This window comes from Tupaia chinensis, unplaced genomic scaffold (genome assembly GCF_000334495.1).
Source record: "Tupaia chinensis unplaced genomic scaffold, TupChi_1.0 Scaffold142846_1, whole genome shotgun sequence".
NCBI classification, from domain to species: Eukaryota; Metazoa; Chordata; class Mammalia; order Scandentia; family Tupaiidae; genus Tupaia; species Tupaia belangeri.
Window position 1 is genome coordinate 2,163,170 of NW_006202691.1, and position 14,161 is coordinate 2,177,330.

The window sequence follows — 14,161 nt, forward strand, 5'->3', positions numbered from 1 at the left end:
TCTGTCTGGCGAGCACATGCGCCCTATAGCAAAAACCTCTCAAAAAAAAAAAAAAAAGAAATGATATAGTCAAATCCTTTATTTTTATGATTAAATACTGGATTACTAGAGAAGGTAAGCCATATGCTTAAATCACTCCAGGTATTTGATAGTATTCATGGAGCTGTGTTTTGAAATGCAGTGATTTAATTTTATGGAGAGGAGGCAGGGGTAATACGTGTTTGGTGTATACAACTCAGTGTGACCTCCTTGCTTACTGGTCACAGGTGAGCTTTCCTGGAGCCCAGAGAAGGTGATAGAGAACAGCAGAGTAGAAAGTTCACTGGGTAGGTCCAGATATGGGGTGGAGGCATTAGGGCATCACTCTGAGATACTGGAGCCATACAGGAAGACCCTGGACCTGGATCCTGCATTGACCCAAATGCCTGGCACCCTGTGGTAGTGTCTAGAATTCTGGGAGACTGGAAGGTGGTGAGTGTAAGGGGTGGGGTGGGGTGCAGTGGTTAGACCCTGTCAAGGATACCTATGTGTGGAGGAGGAAATTACCTTTAAAAAAAAAGTTCATTAGGTAAAAAGGGAAGCCAAATAATAGATACTTTTTGTACATGATAACGGTATCAAGGTTGCAATTATGATTAATGCATTACCTTCTGAGTTTATTTTGTACCAAATATACAGAAAATACTATGATGTTCTTTTCATAAATTTTCAATATGAGGCATAAATATGTCCCAAGGACCTTAAACAAATCTGAAGCATCGGGGCCAGCATGCGGTGTAAGTGGTTAAGGTGCTGGACTCCCACATGCCAATTGCATTTCAAGTCTTGGACCTGGTGGCTTAAAAATCACTCTGGGTGCATGTGCGTGCATTCCCAAAATCCTGAGAGGAGAATGGATTGCAGTGTGTCCATCCCCTGCGGGGGGGTGGGGTGGGGTGGAGGTAATTTCTCACTTTCTCTCTTTCTGAATCTTTCTAAGTCCTCTCAGCAAGCACATGTGCCCTATGACCAAGGGGGGAAAAAAGAGAGAAACATCAAAGGAATGGTTCTGTTTAATAACAGTAGCTAATTATTACTTGATGAGAAGAGAGTCAAGGAAACTGCAATAGCATTATGCCTTACATATTTACTAGAAATCATATTTATAAGGGCATGTTTCTTAGTGGAGACGGATATGTACATCTACCTCAGAGTAACGTATGTTCTGCTGGCTAGATATCCTCTTTGTGCATGAAGTGTGAGTCGTTGCTACGAGGAAGAGTTGAAATTCCCTTTTGTTGACTATGGCAATATTTGAACCTCAGGGCTCAGCGAAAGCTATCAGCTAATAATAATGAGGCCATGTATTTTATATATAGTCACCCATGAGAGACCACCTGTTGTTTTAAAGGAAACCAATCTCTTTTTATACATGGCCTTCAAATACAGGTTTCTGATAGCTTATAGTATAAAGATTTATTCTATGGCAACTCAACTTTTTCCCCTGGGGCCTGTCTTTCAGAGTTGGTGTCCTAGACAGATTTCCACTCTACTGCCCTACTCTGAGCAGTTCAAAGCACAGAAGGTGAGGGTAGGTAGGTGAACTGGGATGCTAAATAAGCCCCTTATGTCTGTAGCTGCTTTTTAACAAGTCACCTGGGGCCCTCTAATAGCCCTGAGACTTGAATCTCTGTGATATGAACCTGGAGGCAGAATGCTTTCATAGAACCTTTGACTTTTTCCCTTATATCACTTCCAAAAAAGGCTTGGGTTTTTGACTTGATGGCGTTGGTGAAGGATGCACCTTTTACTCTCGCGATGGCCCAGAGGGCTGCTTGAAGCGTGGATTGACTTCGGTTGGTTTAACTTTTGACAGGTAGTCTCTATGTTGTATCAAATGTCAGTGGTTGCCCTGCTCATCCAGGGAGTTCTTTTCACCCACCTAAACTGAGAACATGTTACTTGCTTGTCGCTTCTCATATCTTACTTGCTTATGCTCATTTTGGCTTTTAGGGAACTAATCTCCGCCTCATGTGGTATATACATGTAGTTTGGTTTAAAACAGGTTGAACTGTGGGACCGTGACGTCTACAAGTGGAGCAGGTGCTCGACTAGCCGGTGTATTAAGGGTATACAGTGAATCAACTTGGCGCCCAGCATTTACTTGTCTTGTATATAAAGATTAATCACTGTGGTGGCATAGGAACTTTTAAACTGTTAACTTTCTTTCCTTGAGCTACTTGAAGTGTCCTTCGTTAGAAGTTCCTTATAAGTGGAAGCGATAGATAGCACCATGATGATTAGTTTCAGTGTGTGGTCCAGGAGATATGATAGGGTTAGGCTTTTCAAGTATTTTTAGGGTATGACTTAGAATAAAAGGAAGAAGAAAGGTAGACAAAGCAGTTGTTTCAGACGTTAAACAGATTTTTGTGCATGTGCATTTGCACAAGGTGTTTTTTTTTTTCCCCCAAGTTTTTTTCATAGTGTTTGTGCTCCAGGAAAAGTGAGAAATCACTTCCTAGGGGTGATGGCCATGCAGTCCTTCCTCTTCCATTCTTCTGGGATTTTGGGGGTGTGAATGCACACACGGGCATGAACTCAGGATGATTTTCATGCCACCAGGTCAGGACTTGAACTGGTTGGCCATGTGGGAATACAGCACCTCAACCCCGTGCCACCTGCTGGCCCCTGCCTGAGGTGTATTTTTAGGCAGAGTTGTGTTATGATCTCTTGCTTCAGCCTCCCAAGTAGCTGGGACCACTGGTATGCACCTTCACACCCAGCTGGCTCGCTGCTGCCCATGCTGTGTCTGAGTTTGTGCTAGTGGCATATCTCTGATTGTTTTTGGTACAAATTTCTAAATTTCTGGGTCAAAAATATCAGCAATTGTTGGGACCAGCAGTTAGCGTAATGGCTATGTCGCTGGACTCCCATGTAGTCGACCGTGGTTCGCGTCCCGGACCCGGTGGCTTAAACTCACGCTGGGCGTGTGTGCGTGCTTGCCCAAGATCCCGAGAGGAGAATGGAGGAGAAGGGATTGTGGCGTGGCCACCCCCCTTGGAGGGTGATTTCCTGCTTTCTGTCTCTCTGTCTCTCTCTGTCTGTCTGGCGAGTGCACGCGCCCTATAGCAAAAACCTCTCAAAAAAAAAAAATATAAGCAATTGTTTTTCATTTGATATGCATTGCCAAATTACCTTCCAAAAACCAAAGTCTTTTTCTTTTCCTTTGCTTATCACAGTTTGGCTTAAAAATACAAAATCCTCTTCCTAATCTAGTGTTTGCTTATTTATTTGCTTGCTTGCTTTAAAGATTCTTCATTTAGAAATTAGGCTTAGCAAAGGAAACACTTTGTATAGAATATTTATATACTTACTTAATTTTACTATTTGCCTTGATAGTTTGGTAGTCTTACTTTTTGATTTAATTTCACTTAATCATAATTTAACTTGCTAATAAAATAGGGTTAAAGAGGTAAGAGGCTATGTCGCTGGACTCCCATGTAGTCGACCGTGGTTCGCGTCCCGGACCCGGTGGCTTAAACTCACGCTGGGCGTGTGTGCGTGCTTGCCCAAGATCCCGAGAGGAGAATGGAGGAGAAGGGATTGTGGCGTGGCCACCCCCCTTGGAGGGTGATTTCCTGCTTTCTGTCTCTCTGTCTCTCTCTGTCTGTCTGGCGAGTGCACGCGCCCTATAGCAAAAACCTCTCAAAAAAAAAAAATATAAGCAATTGTTTTTCATTTGATATGCATTGCCAAATTACCTTCCAAAAACCAAAGTCTTTTTCTTTTCCTTTGCTTATCACAGTTTGGCTTAAAAATACAAAATCCTCTTCCTAATCTAGTGTTTGCTTATTTATTTGCTTGCTTGCTTTAAAGATTCTTCATTTAGAAATTAGGCTTAGCAAAGGAAACACTTTGTATAGAATATTTATATACTTACTTAATTTTACTATTTGCCTTGATAGTTTGGTAGTCTTACTTTTTGATTTAATTTCACTTAATCATAATTTAACTTGCTAATAAAATAGGGTTAAAGAGGTAAGAGGAAATATGACTGTATTGCTAGATTCTCGTGGTCAAATGTCAAGAAACTGAGTACACATCACCTCTTGTGTTCTGGTATTATTGTTCCCGTTAGGAAGGGAAATCAGGCAAAGCATGAAACAGAATGATGTGATGGATGGTGTACGGGTTACTGAAACAAGGCACCGGAGAGCAGACAAGCTATCTGCAACATAGCATTTCCTTCCTTTTGTGATAAGCCGTACAAATTAGAACTTTTTTTGGTCAACTTTACCTATTGGTTTGCTAATTTCTATGGATTAGGTTATATAATGGCACCATTTCAGGAAATCAATTAGCATTTAAGTCTATAAAATATTTAAAATTACTTTAAAAAGTCTTTTTAAAAAATTTATGTATTTCTCAGAATGGTATGTAATAACTTTGTAGATTGCCGTAAGAAATTTTGATTATGCAGTACTGTCTGTATTGCTGAAATGTCAGAGACCTGAAAATTCCCATCAGTTCCATTAACTCATTTAACATTACGGGTTTGGGGCCAGCAGGTGGCATGGTGGTTACATCGCTGGACTTCCACATGGCCTATTGCAGTGTGAGTCCCGGATCAGTGGCTTGAAAGTCACACCCAGCACGTGTGTGTGCATGCCCCAGATCCCAGGAGGCGAATGGAGGAGAAGGGGTTGTGATATGGCCATCTCTCCTGGGGGGTGATTTCTCATTTTTCCTCTCACTGTACTCTCCCCACCCTCTGGGAGCACACATGCCCTAAGGCAAAAACCTCTTTTAGAAACAAAATGAAAAGATTACAGTTCAATGAAATCTGTTGCTTTTAGGAGACAGCATTAGTTTTTTATGGATTTTAAGGATTTAAAAAATAAACAGAACAAAACCTGGACACAGGGATAATTGATAGAGTGCCAAAGTCGTTTCTAAAGCCGACTTGCTATTTGTGTGTAGCTGCTGGTGACACAGTTTTGCCCTGGCTTACTTTATGTGCTATGACGTAAGCACTTTGAGTCTCTAATAGTGGTTGGCACGCTGTGGCACGCGGGCCAGATTTGGCCTACCGCCTGCTTTTGTGTGGCTTAAGAAGTGAGAAAGATTGGGAAAAATGTAAAGAATATTATTTTGTGGGGACCAGCAGTTAGCATAATGGCTATGTCACTGGACTCCCACGTAGTCAACTGCGGTTCACGTCCCGGACCCGGTGGCTTAAAACTCACGCCGGGCGCGTGTGCGTGCGTGCCCAAGATCCCGAGAGGAGAATGGAGGAGAAGGGATTGCGACATGGCCATCCCCCTGGGGGGTGATTTCTCGCTTTCTGTCTCTCTCTGTCTGTCTGGCGAGCGCATGCGCCCTATAGCAAAAACCTCTCCAAAAGGAAAACAAAAAAGAATATTATTTTGTGATTTGTGAGACTTACATGGATTCTAATTTCAGTGTCTGTAAATAAAGTCTTATTGGAACACAGCTGTGCTTATTTGTTTATTTGTGGTCTACGGTAGCTTTTGTGCTCTAACAGCAGAGTTGGGAGAGAGAGAGAAAGAGCACGTGTGCGTGTTTCTAACAGACCATATGGCCTTCGAAGTTTAAAGTATTTTACTCTCAGGCCCTTTATAAAAAGTTTGCTGATCTCTGATCTAGAATTATGTAGTCTATACCTTTAATTTTGATATAGTACATAATCCTGAAGAAATTATTTTCTATTTAATGTATAGTATTTTTTCTGAGAAACTTAGCAGTTGATAAAGTCAGTGGAGATGCAGGTCTAACAGTTGTTCCCAAACCTTTTTTTTTTTTTTTTTTTCCTTATTTTTAATTTGTTGTAGGGCATGTGTGCTCACCAGAGAGAGACAGAGCAAGGGAGAGAATGAGTCAGAGAGAGAGTGAGACAGAGAAAGAAAGCATCCCCATGGGGGATGACCAGGCCACAATCCTTTCTTCCCCATTCTCCTCTTGGGATTTTGGGTACTCACACACATGCACCTACACTGCTTTCACGTCGCCAGGTCTGGGACTTGAATTGCTCAGTTGGTCATGCGGGGATTCCGTTGCCTTAATCTCTACACCCACTTGGCTGGCCCTCCAAACCTGTTTTTCATATGATCCTATTGGCAGTCTTACTTAATGATATAAATTAGTGGCTCTCGAAATGTGGTCTTCAGATCTCTGGATATTTCTGAGATGTCTTCAGGAGGTTCACAAAGTAAAACACTGTTTTGATAATAAGGCCAGGACATTCTTTGCCTTTTCTCTCGGTTGATATTTGCACTGATGATGCAGAAGCAGTGGTGGGTCAAACTGCTCTGCGTGGGCATGAATCAAGACAGTGGTACCGAACTGTGCAGTCCTCATTGCATACACTTGTAAAACCGGAGCTCATTTCTCCTAGGAATGGCCTTGATAAAGCAGTAAAAACTGTTGCTTTTATTAAATTGCCATCCCTGGATACAGGCCTTCTTAATATTCTGTGTGACAAAAGGGGAAGTATACAGAGAGACACTGCAAACTGAACTACCATTGTTGTCTTGAGAAGCTTTTGTTTAGTGGTTGGACCCAGGAACTGAACCAGCTGCTCTTTTTGAGGGACAGTTGACAAACTATTGTTATTCAGACTTGGGTATTTGGAAAATTTTTCTCTAAAGTCAATGAAGTTAGATTACACTTTGAGAAAAACAACTGATAGTATTTGGTGCCAATGATAAAGTTAGAGGTTTTCAACCCCAAATTAGAATTTTTAAATAACCTCTGCCACTTTCAGTTTGATCATTTCCCAATACTTAAAGAACTTTTTGTTGAGATCAGTGGTCATATTAACAAATGTGTGTTTTTTGGTGGGGGATATTGTAATGATGAAAAGTACCAGCATTTGAAAGATCTGTGTAGCTCAGAGAACCAAAATTTTCATATGATCAGTGAGGAACGTTTGTGTGGTTAAAAAAATCCACTCAGTGTACAAGGCAGACCAGTGGATTTGAATGTAACAGATGGAAATTTCATTGATATGGTTTTACATTTGACATTGCTACTAAGCTTTAAACAACTACCACTTGTGGAATTTTGGTTTAGCATCAGAGAACAGTATTCAGAATTACCTGAAAAGGCTACCAAAATAACTTGTCCCTTTTTCAGGTACATAGCTATATAATGTTTTCTTCTTATCTTTCAACCAAAATAATGTATAACAAGCTCCATGCAGAATTAGATATGAGAATCTAGAATCTTCTGTCAAGCCAGATATTAATAAGATTTGTAAAAAATGTAAAACAGTGTTATTTCTCTTAGTAGAGTTAGTTTTGTTTGGGAAAACATATTTTACATGAAAATTATACTAACATTTAATGAATGGGCTTTATTGTTTTATTTTTTAAATTCTTAGTCTTATTCTCTACCAATATTGGAAAATATATACATATATAATGCACATCAACGAAAGCTTTTGGGAGTCCTCATTCTTTTTTAAAAGAATTACTTTTATTTCATTTTATTTACTATTATTATTATTATTTTTATTTTAAAATTCGTTATAGGGCAAGTGCACTTACCAGAGAGAGAGAAGGAGAGAGAGAAAGTGAGAGCCAAGCCGCCATGTCTAGGACTTGACCCTTGGTTTGCCATGTGGGAGTCCAGCGCTTTACGCACTACGCCACCTGCTGGTCCTGTCCTTTCTCATTTTTAAGAGTGCGAATGGAGGTCCTGAGACCAGAAAGTTTATTTTTGTTGAAGGTCATGCTCATTTATCATAAAGTCAGCTATATGAAGTGGGAGAAGGAATTTTCACTGCTAATTAGTTGAGTAGTACCTCTTATTTATAATTTTTTTATTCTGAAAAGGAAAGTGCAGATATAGGCCAAAGTTCTCTCCAAAAACTTGTGGAATAGGCTGAGATTAAAATTTCTAAAATTTTAGTCCTTTTTAAAAATAACACTAAATAGCATACATTTTTGTGCTTATGGATGGTTATTTAAAAGCATGTCTCTGAGCATGCATTACATAATTGTCACATGATTATTATTTAACTATGTTATAATAGCTGTTATTTAATGATAGCTTTATTGTGCTTTATATGCATTAACTCTTCCTTGTTTAAAGCCTTGCATAATAAGTGATATTAAGTAACTTGTCATTGGTCTCACTGTTTTTGTTGTTGTTTTTTAGTTTGTTATAGGGTGTGTGCAGTTGCTAGAGAGAGCGAGAGCAGGTGAGAGTGAGAGAGAGAGAGAGAGAGAGAGAGAGAGGGAGAGGGATCTTTCCTCAGGGGAGATGGCCATGCTGCATTCCTTCCTCCTCCATTCTCCTCTTGGGATTTTGGCACCCATGCACATGCACCCAGTGCATTATTCAAGCTGCTGGGTTCAAGACTTGAACCACACTGTTGGCCATGTGGGATCTAGTGCCTTAACCTACGTAACACCTGGTGCCCCACACTGTACATTTTAAGAGCTGAGATCCATGTATTTTTTTCCCGTTTTATTACAAAGATTTTACTCTTTTCCCTTTATCATAATGTTTTGTTTAGAGCAGCTATGTGTATAAACATGCTTTCTGTGTACAGCTTACAAGATCTTGTGGCGAAGCCTTGTTTCTTTTTTTTTTTTTTTTCCAGGAAGGCTGAAGACTTGTCTTTAATTTTGGTTTGATGATTAAGACAGTGAGATTGTCTTCCAAAGTTAAAAGAGAGTACGAAAGTAGATGACCTAAGCTGAAGCAAATTGCTAGACACCGATTTCCAATCAGTAAATTACAGCCTTCCTGATCAACTTGATAGTATGAAAAGATGTGTAGATAGCGTGACTTGTCTTCTTTTTTTTTTTTTGCTAATTCTCGATTTAATATCTGCTTGCTACTGTCATATTTCCAGGCTTCTCCAGTGACAGTGATCTGGTATCTCTCACTGTTGATGTGGATTCTCTTGCTGAGTTAGACGATGGAATGGCTTCCAGTCAAAATTCTCCCATTAGAACTCTTTGTCTCAGTCTTTCTTCGGATTCGTCAGCCCTAGGGGCTGCTGCTTCTGACTCCGACCAGAACAAAACTGAAGAAGAACGAGAAAGTCGTAGCCTCTTTCCTGGCAGTTTAAGACCCAAGCTTGGCAAGAGAGATTACTTGGATAAAGCAGGAGAATTAATAAAACTGGCTTTAAAAAAGGAAGAAGAAGATGATTATGAAGCTGCTTCTGAGTTTTATAGGAAGGGAGTTGATTTACTCCTTGAAGGTGTTCAAGGTATGGTTTTATTTATCTATGTTGGTATATCTTGGCATGTTTATATGTTGGGGAAAAAGCATATCAGTATATCTTCTGTATAGAAGCAAGACTGAAGTGAGAAATTATAGCAGTTCCCCTCTTAAGTTTCACTTTCTACTGTTTGAGATACCCACAATACAGTATAATAAATTTTTTTTTTGAGAAGTTTTAGCTATAGGGCGCGTGCGCTTGCCAGACAGACAGAGAGAGACAGAGAGATAGAAAGCGAGAAATCACCCCCCAGGGGAGATGGCCACGCCATAATCCCTTCTCCTCTATTCTCCTCTCAGGATCTTGGGCACGCACGCACACATGCCCGGCATGAGTTTAAGCCACTGGGTCTGGGACGTGAACTGCGGTCGACTACGTGGGAGTCCAGAGACATAGCCATTACATTAACGGCTGGTCCCACAGTATAATAAAACATTTTGAGAGTGAGAGCGAGCATACATTCGTATAACTTTAATTTCAGTATATTGTTATAATTGTTCTATTTTGCTATCAGTTATTGCTATTAATGTCTTATTATGCCTAATTTACAAATTAAACTTCATCATAGGTATGTATGTAAGTACAGGAATAGGCATAGTCCTTTTATATAGGCTTCTGTACTGTCCGTGGTTTTAGATATTCATTGGAGTCTTGGACCCTATCCCCAGCAGATAAGAGGGGACTATTATATTGATGATTTTTTAAAAGAATTATTTTTATTTTAACTTTATTTATTGTTGTTATTTTCAAATTTGCTCAGAGAGAGGGAGAGAGAGAGAGGGAAAGTGAGAAAGCAAGCTACCAGGTCTGGGACTTGAACCATGGTTAACTATGTGGGAGTCCAGCATCTTCAACCACCATGCCACCTGCTGGCCCCGATGATTAAATGATCTATATATGGATATATCCTTTTAGTTATATGAGATGTTTGACTTTATTAGAATTACTTCATTAACACTCTACTTTGAGTAATAAGTCTACAAGAATACAGTTTTAATAAAATGTCAGCAAGTCTCCAAATCTCTTGTATGCATAATAATCTGTTTTTCTGACTTGACTAGTGTCGGCTAGCCTTCACCTCTCTCAGGGGTAATTGATAGAGATTCTCTAGTGTGTGTACTTTCAGTGGTCTGAAGAGGCAAAATAAAATGAGTCTTTAAACTAAGAGTGTTAAAAGGTCCTTAGATCTGCCTACTATTTTGTTTGTTGTGTTAGTTACAGTAAATTCTCAGCTCATTAATGGAGGTGATGTGGGACATGTTGAGATGAGTGTAGCTGAATGTCTCCAAGTACCACTTCCTTTTTTGGCATCAGCTTTTGTTTTAATGCTTTGCTTTTTCCTTATAGAATCAGAATGAAGCATACTGCAATTTAATGTCTTTTTAGACACAATAATGAAAGGTTAATATGACCTTTTAGTGTTTTTTTTCCCCCTATGAAACCATATGTTTTATTATTGTTCTGTGTTTTTTTTTTTTAATATGTTAGTACCATTTAAATGATGATGGTCTCATGTATTACTAACACTTTTTGCTACAGTACTCTTTATTATACTTGCCAACATGTAGTCCAGAGCCAGTTTTGCTTTTCCTAGAGTATAAACTTGCAGCCTTATAATGTGACTTAAAGGTGTATACCCGGCTCTGTAGAGTGAAATGAGTGTATTATGGGTGTGTGTGTTGGGGGAGGGTGGCCCTAACTGCTTAACCAGATTTTGACCCATTTTCTTATTTTTCATCTCCACTCCCACTTCCATAGCTACTTAATACTATCACTTCTTAATAGCTGTTGGGTTTTTTTTTTTATTGTTACTTTTGTTTGCTGGAGGAGTATTTTGGTCTTTAAGGGCTGCTCATTTTAGTTCTTTGCTGTAACTCTCACTTTGGGTTGGGAGTTTAATGTAGGATGAGATGAAAAAAATCTGCTCTGATATTTCCCTCTTTTCAGATCCTCGTGTGCTAAAACACTGCTGGTGTTTAAATGACATAGATAGCACACATCACTGTGACATTTTTCTCTATAATTGCATTTAATCTTAGAACACTTCTTAATGTTACCACTTGATGGCACCAGAAAAATAAAAATCTTCACTTCAAAATAAGAATTACAGATGCATATCAGCAAATGACAAAGAATATACCTTTTACTTAGTTACTTTCCTGACTAGGGTGATAAATTTTTTCTTCACTAGAACTTAATATCAAATCTACTAGACCTCTGTTTTAAGGAATGTTTTCGTTTAAACATATTTCTCCTATTTAATCTATGTCTGTCTGTCTGAAATCACAGTATTCATTCCTGCCTTGGATTGCTTTTTGTTGTAATGCCATCAAATTTAAAAGTTAGTAACCGACTGAATGCTTTTTTATTCTTTTACTGCTTGTGTATAAATGTGATGGATTTTTATTCAAACTATGGGAACCATACTCAGAAGTCTAGTTTTTAATTGATATGTTAAAAAACTGCTGTTTTAATTCTCATGCTTATACATTTGACTTAGTGTTAAATGTAAGTACTTTCATATGGGCTTAGTACATAGTCCTTTTATGTAGGCTTCAGTACTATCTGTGGTTTTAGATACCCATTGGAGTCTTGGACCCTATCCCCAGTGTATTGATGATTTTTTTAAAGAATTGTTTTTATTTTAACTTTATTTGTTATTATTATTTTCAAATTTGCTCAGAGAGAGAGGGAAAGTGAGAGCAGTGTTTGTAGTCTTTAGATTCTATTTAAAAGTATACAAGTCACCACCTAAGGGACGTAGGGATATTACCCTTTAATTTGTGGGGAAACTGGGAACTCTTAACGTGTAAGCTTGATTTGACATTTATGCTCAAAGGATGTGTTTCCTTGGGGACTGCCTTTTCCATGGTGACACAACTGTTACTGAAACGTCACTATAACCAGTAATGCATACATACTATTTATTATTATTACTACTATTCATTTTATTTTGTGAGTTTTTGCTATAGGGCATATGTGCTCACTGACAAGAGACAGAGAAAGAGAGGGGGAGAGAGAAAGAGAGAGAGAGTGAGAAATCATGCCACAATCCCTTTTCCTCCATTCTCCTCTCAGGATCTTAGGCACGAATGCACACATACCTGGTGTGATTTTCTTTTTCTTTTTTCAGAGAGATTTTTGCTATAGGGCATATGTGCTCCCTGGAGAGACAGAGAGACAAAGTGAAAAATTACCCCCTGGGGGGATGACCATGCTGCAATCCCTTCTTCTCCATCTCCTCTTGGGATTTTGGGCACACACACATATGCACCTGGCGTGAGTTTTAAGTTGCTGGGTCCGGGACTTGAACTGTGGTCAACTATGTGGGAGTCCAGTGATGTAACCATTACACCATCTGCGGGTCCCCCTAGTGTAATTTTTAGGCTGCCCATTGAAGTACTCAAACAGTACAGTCTGCCTTGTGGGACCTAATGTCCTAATCCCCACACCACCTTCTGCCCCCACCCCCAGTAATTATCTATAAATCATTTGAATTTAATTATTTTTATAATAGTTGATTTTGTGAACTTGGCTTGGATTATATGCTATATGATAAAATAATTATTTTCAGGTCTCTGATAATTCAGAGAAAATAATCTTTCAGAGTTTAGCAGGGTTGCTTTATATGGAGAATCTATGGGTTGGCAAAATTTTTATTTCACTATTAAACTATTCGTTCTAAAAGAGTTTATCTGGGTTGTTCGTAGATCTGATAAAGATGGCCTGATGTTTTTCTTACTTGATTGCGTTTGCACAGCTGAGACTAGATGTAAAACACAATAGCACAGTTCTGTTTGCCGATGCAGCAGAGAAAAAGCAAACCCTGATAGTGGTAACTTCGGATTCTCTTTGTGAATCTGACACTTCACTTAATCCTCTAGTTTAGAAATGGCTCTTGAAATGAAGAGGGTACTGTCTATTCTTCTAAATTCCCAGGTCTTTATGGACTTAAGATAGGAAATCCAAAAGTCAACTCCAGGAATCAGCTTGAATCTTTGGAGGGAATATTGCAGTATATGTCATTATTTCATGTCCATCTTGTTTATATATTAATGTTACTAGAAGTGGCTAATACAATTAATCTGTATTCTGAGTGTGCCTTTGTTGAAATATTTATGATAATGTAGAGTGGCAAATGGATTACATAAAGGTATTCATTAATGAAATGTTTGAGTAAGAAAAATTTATTATCTGTTACATGACTGTTAGTGTACAAGGTGTTTTTTTCTTATGTTATTTTTAATCTTCAAAACGACCTCATAATCTGAATTGTGACTGGTCATACTGGGCTTTGTCTAAGGACACCAAAATTTAGAGGGTGCAGACATTTAAAGTAATGATTCTAAAACCTTGGCACCTAGTTAGCAAGAATAATTATTTAAAACAGGAAGCTACCAGATGGCGAGCATTGTTAGTAACACCCATCTGTGGGAAACATCATGAATTACAGAGTTGATCTGAGAGCTGGTTTTGTATAGTTTGTTTCAGGTGCCAACTTTGCTGGTTTGCTGTGTTTGTAAGGTAGATATCATAATCCCCATTTTTCAGGTGAAGGAAACCAAGGCTTGTATAAATTAAGCAGTTTGCTTAAGGGTAGAAGTTGGTCAGAGTTGAGCCAGGATTTTAATCTAGGTCTTTCTGAGTCCAAATACTGTCTTCTTTCCACTATGTCATGTTGCTTCTCACATATCTATCCACTCACTAACTAGACTTGCCTTTCAAAAAGGAAAAGTAACAGATCTTCTCTAGTATCAAATATTAAAAAATATTTTTTATTTTGAATATGCATTCTTTTTCTTTCTTTTTTTAAATAATTTTTTTAAAGAATTATTTTATTTATTCATTCATTTATTTTTTAATTTGACCAGAAGGAGACAGAGAGAGAGAGAGAGAGAGAGAGAGAGCGAGAAAGAAAGCCCG

At 38.7% G+C, this 14,161-nt stretch overlaps 1 protein-coding gene across 1 annotated transcript in view; it reads left to right on the forward strand.

Annotated features, from left to right (window-relative positions):
- RPS6KC1 (ribosomal protein S6 kinase C1) overlaps nt 1-14,161 on the forward strand; it is a 180,031-nt gene that overhangs the window by 46,635 nt on the left and 119,235 nt on the right. Inside the window, 1 exon segment of the mRNA XM_006172351.1 lies at nt 8,864-9,226. Within this exon segment, the coding sequence (XP_006172413.1) occupies nt 8,864-9,226 (363 nt within the window).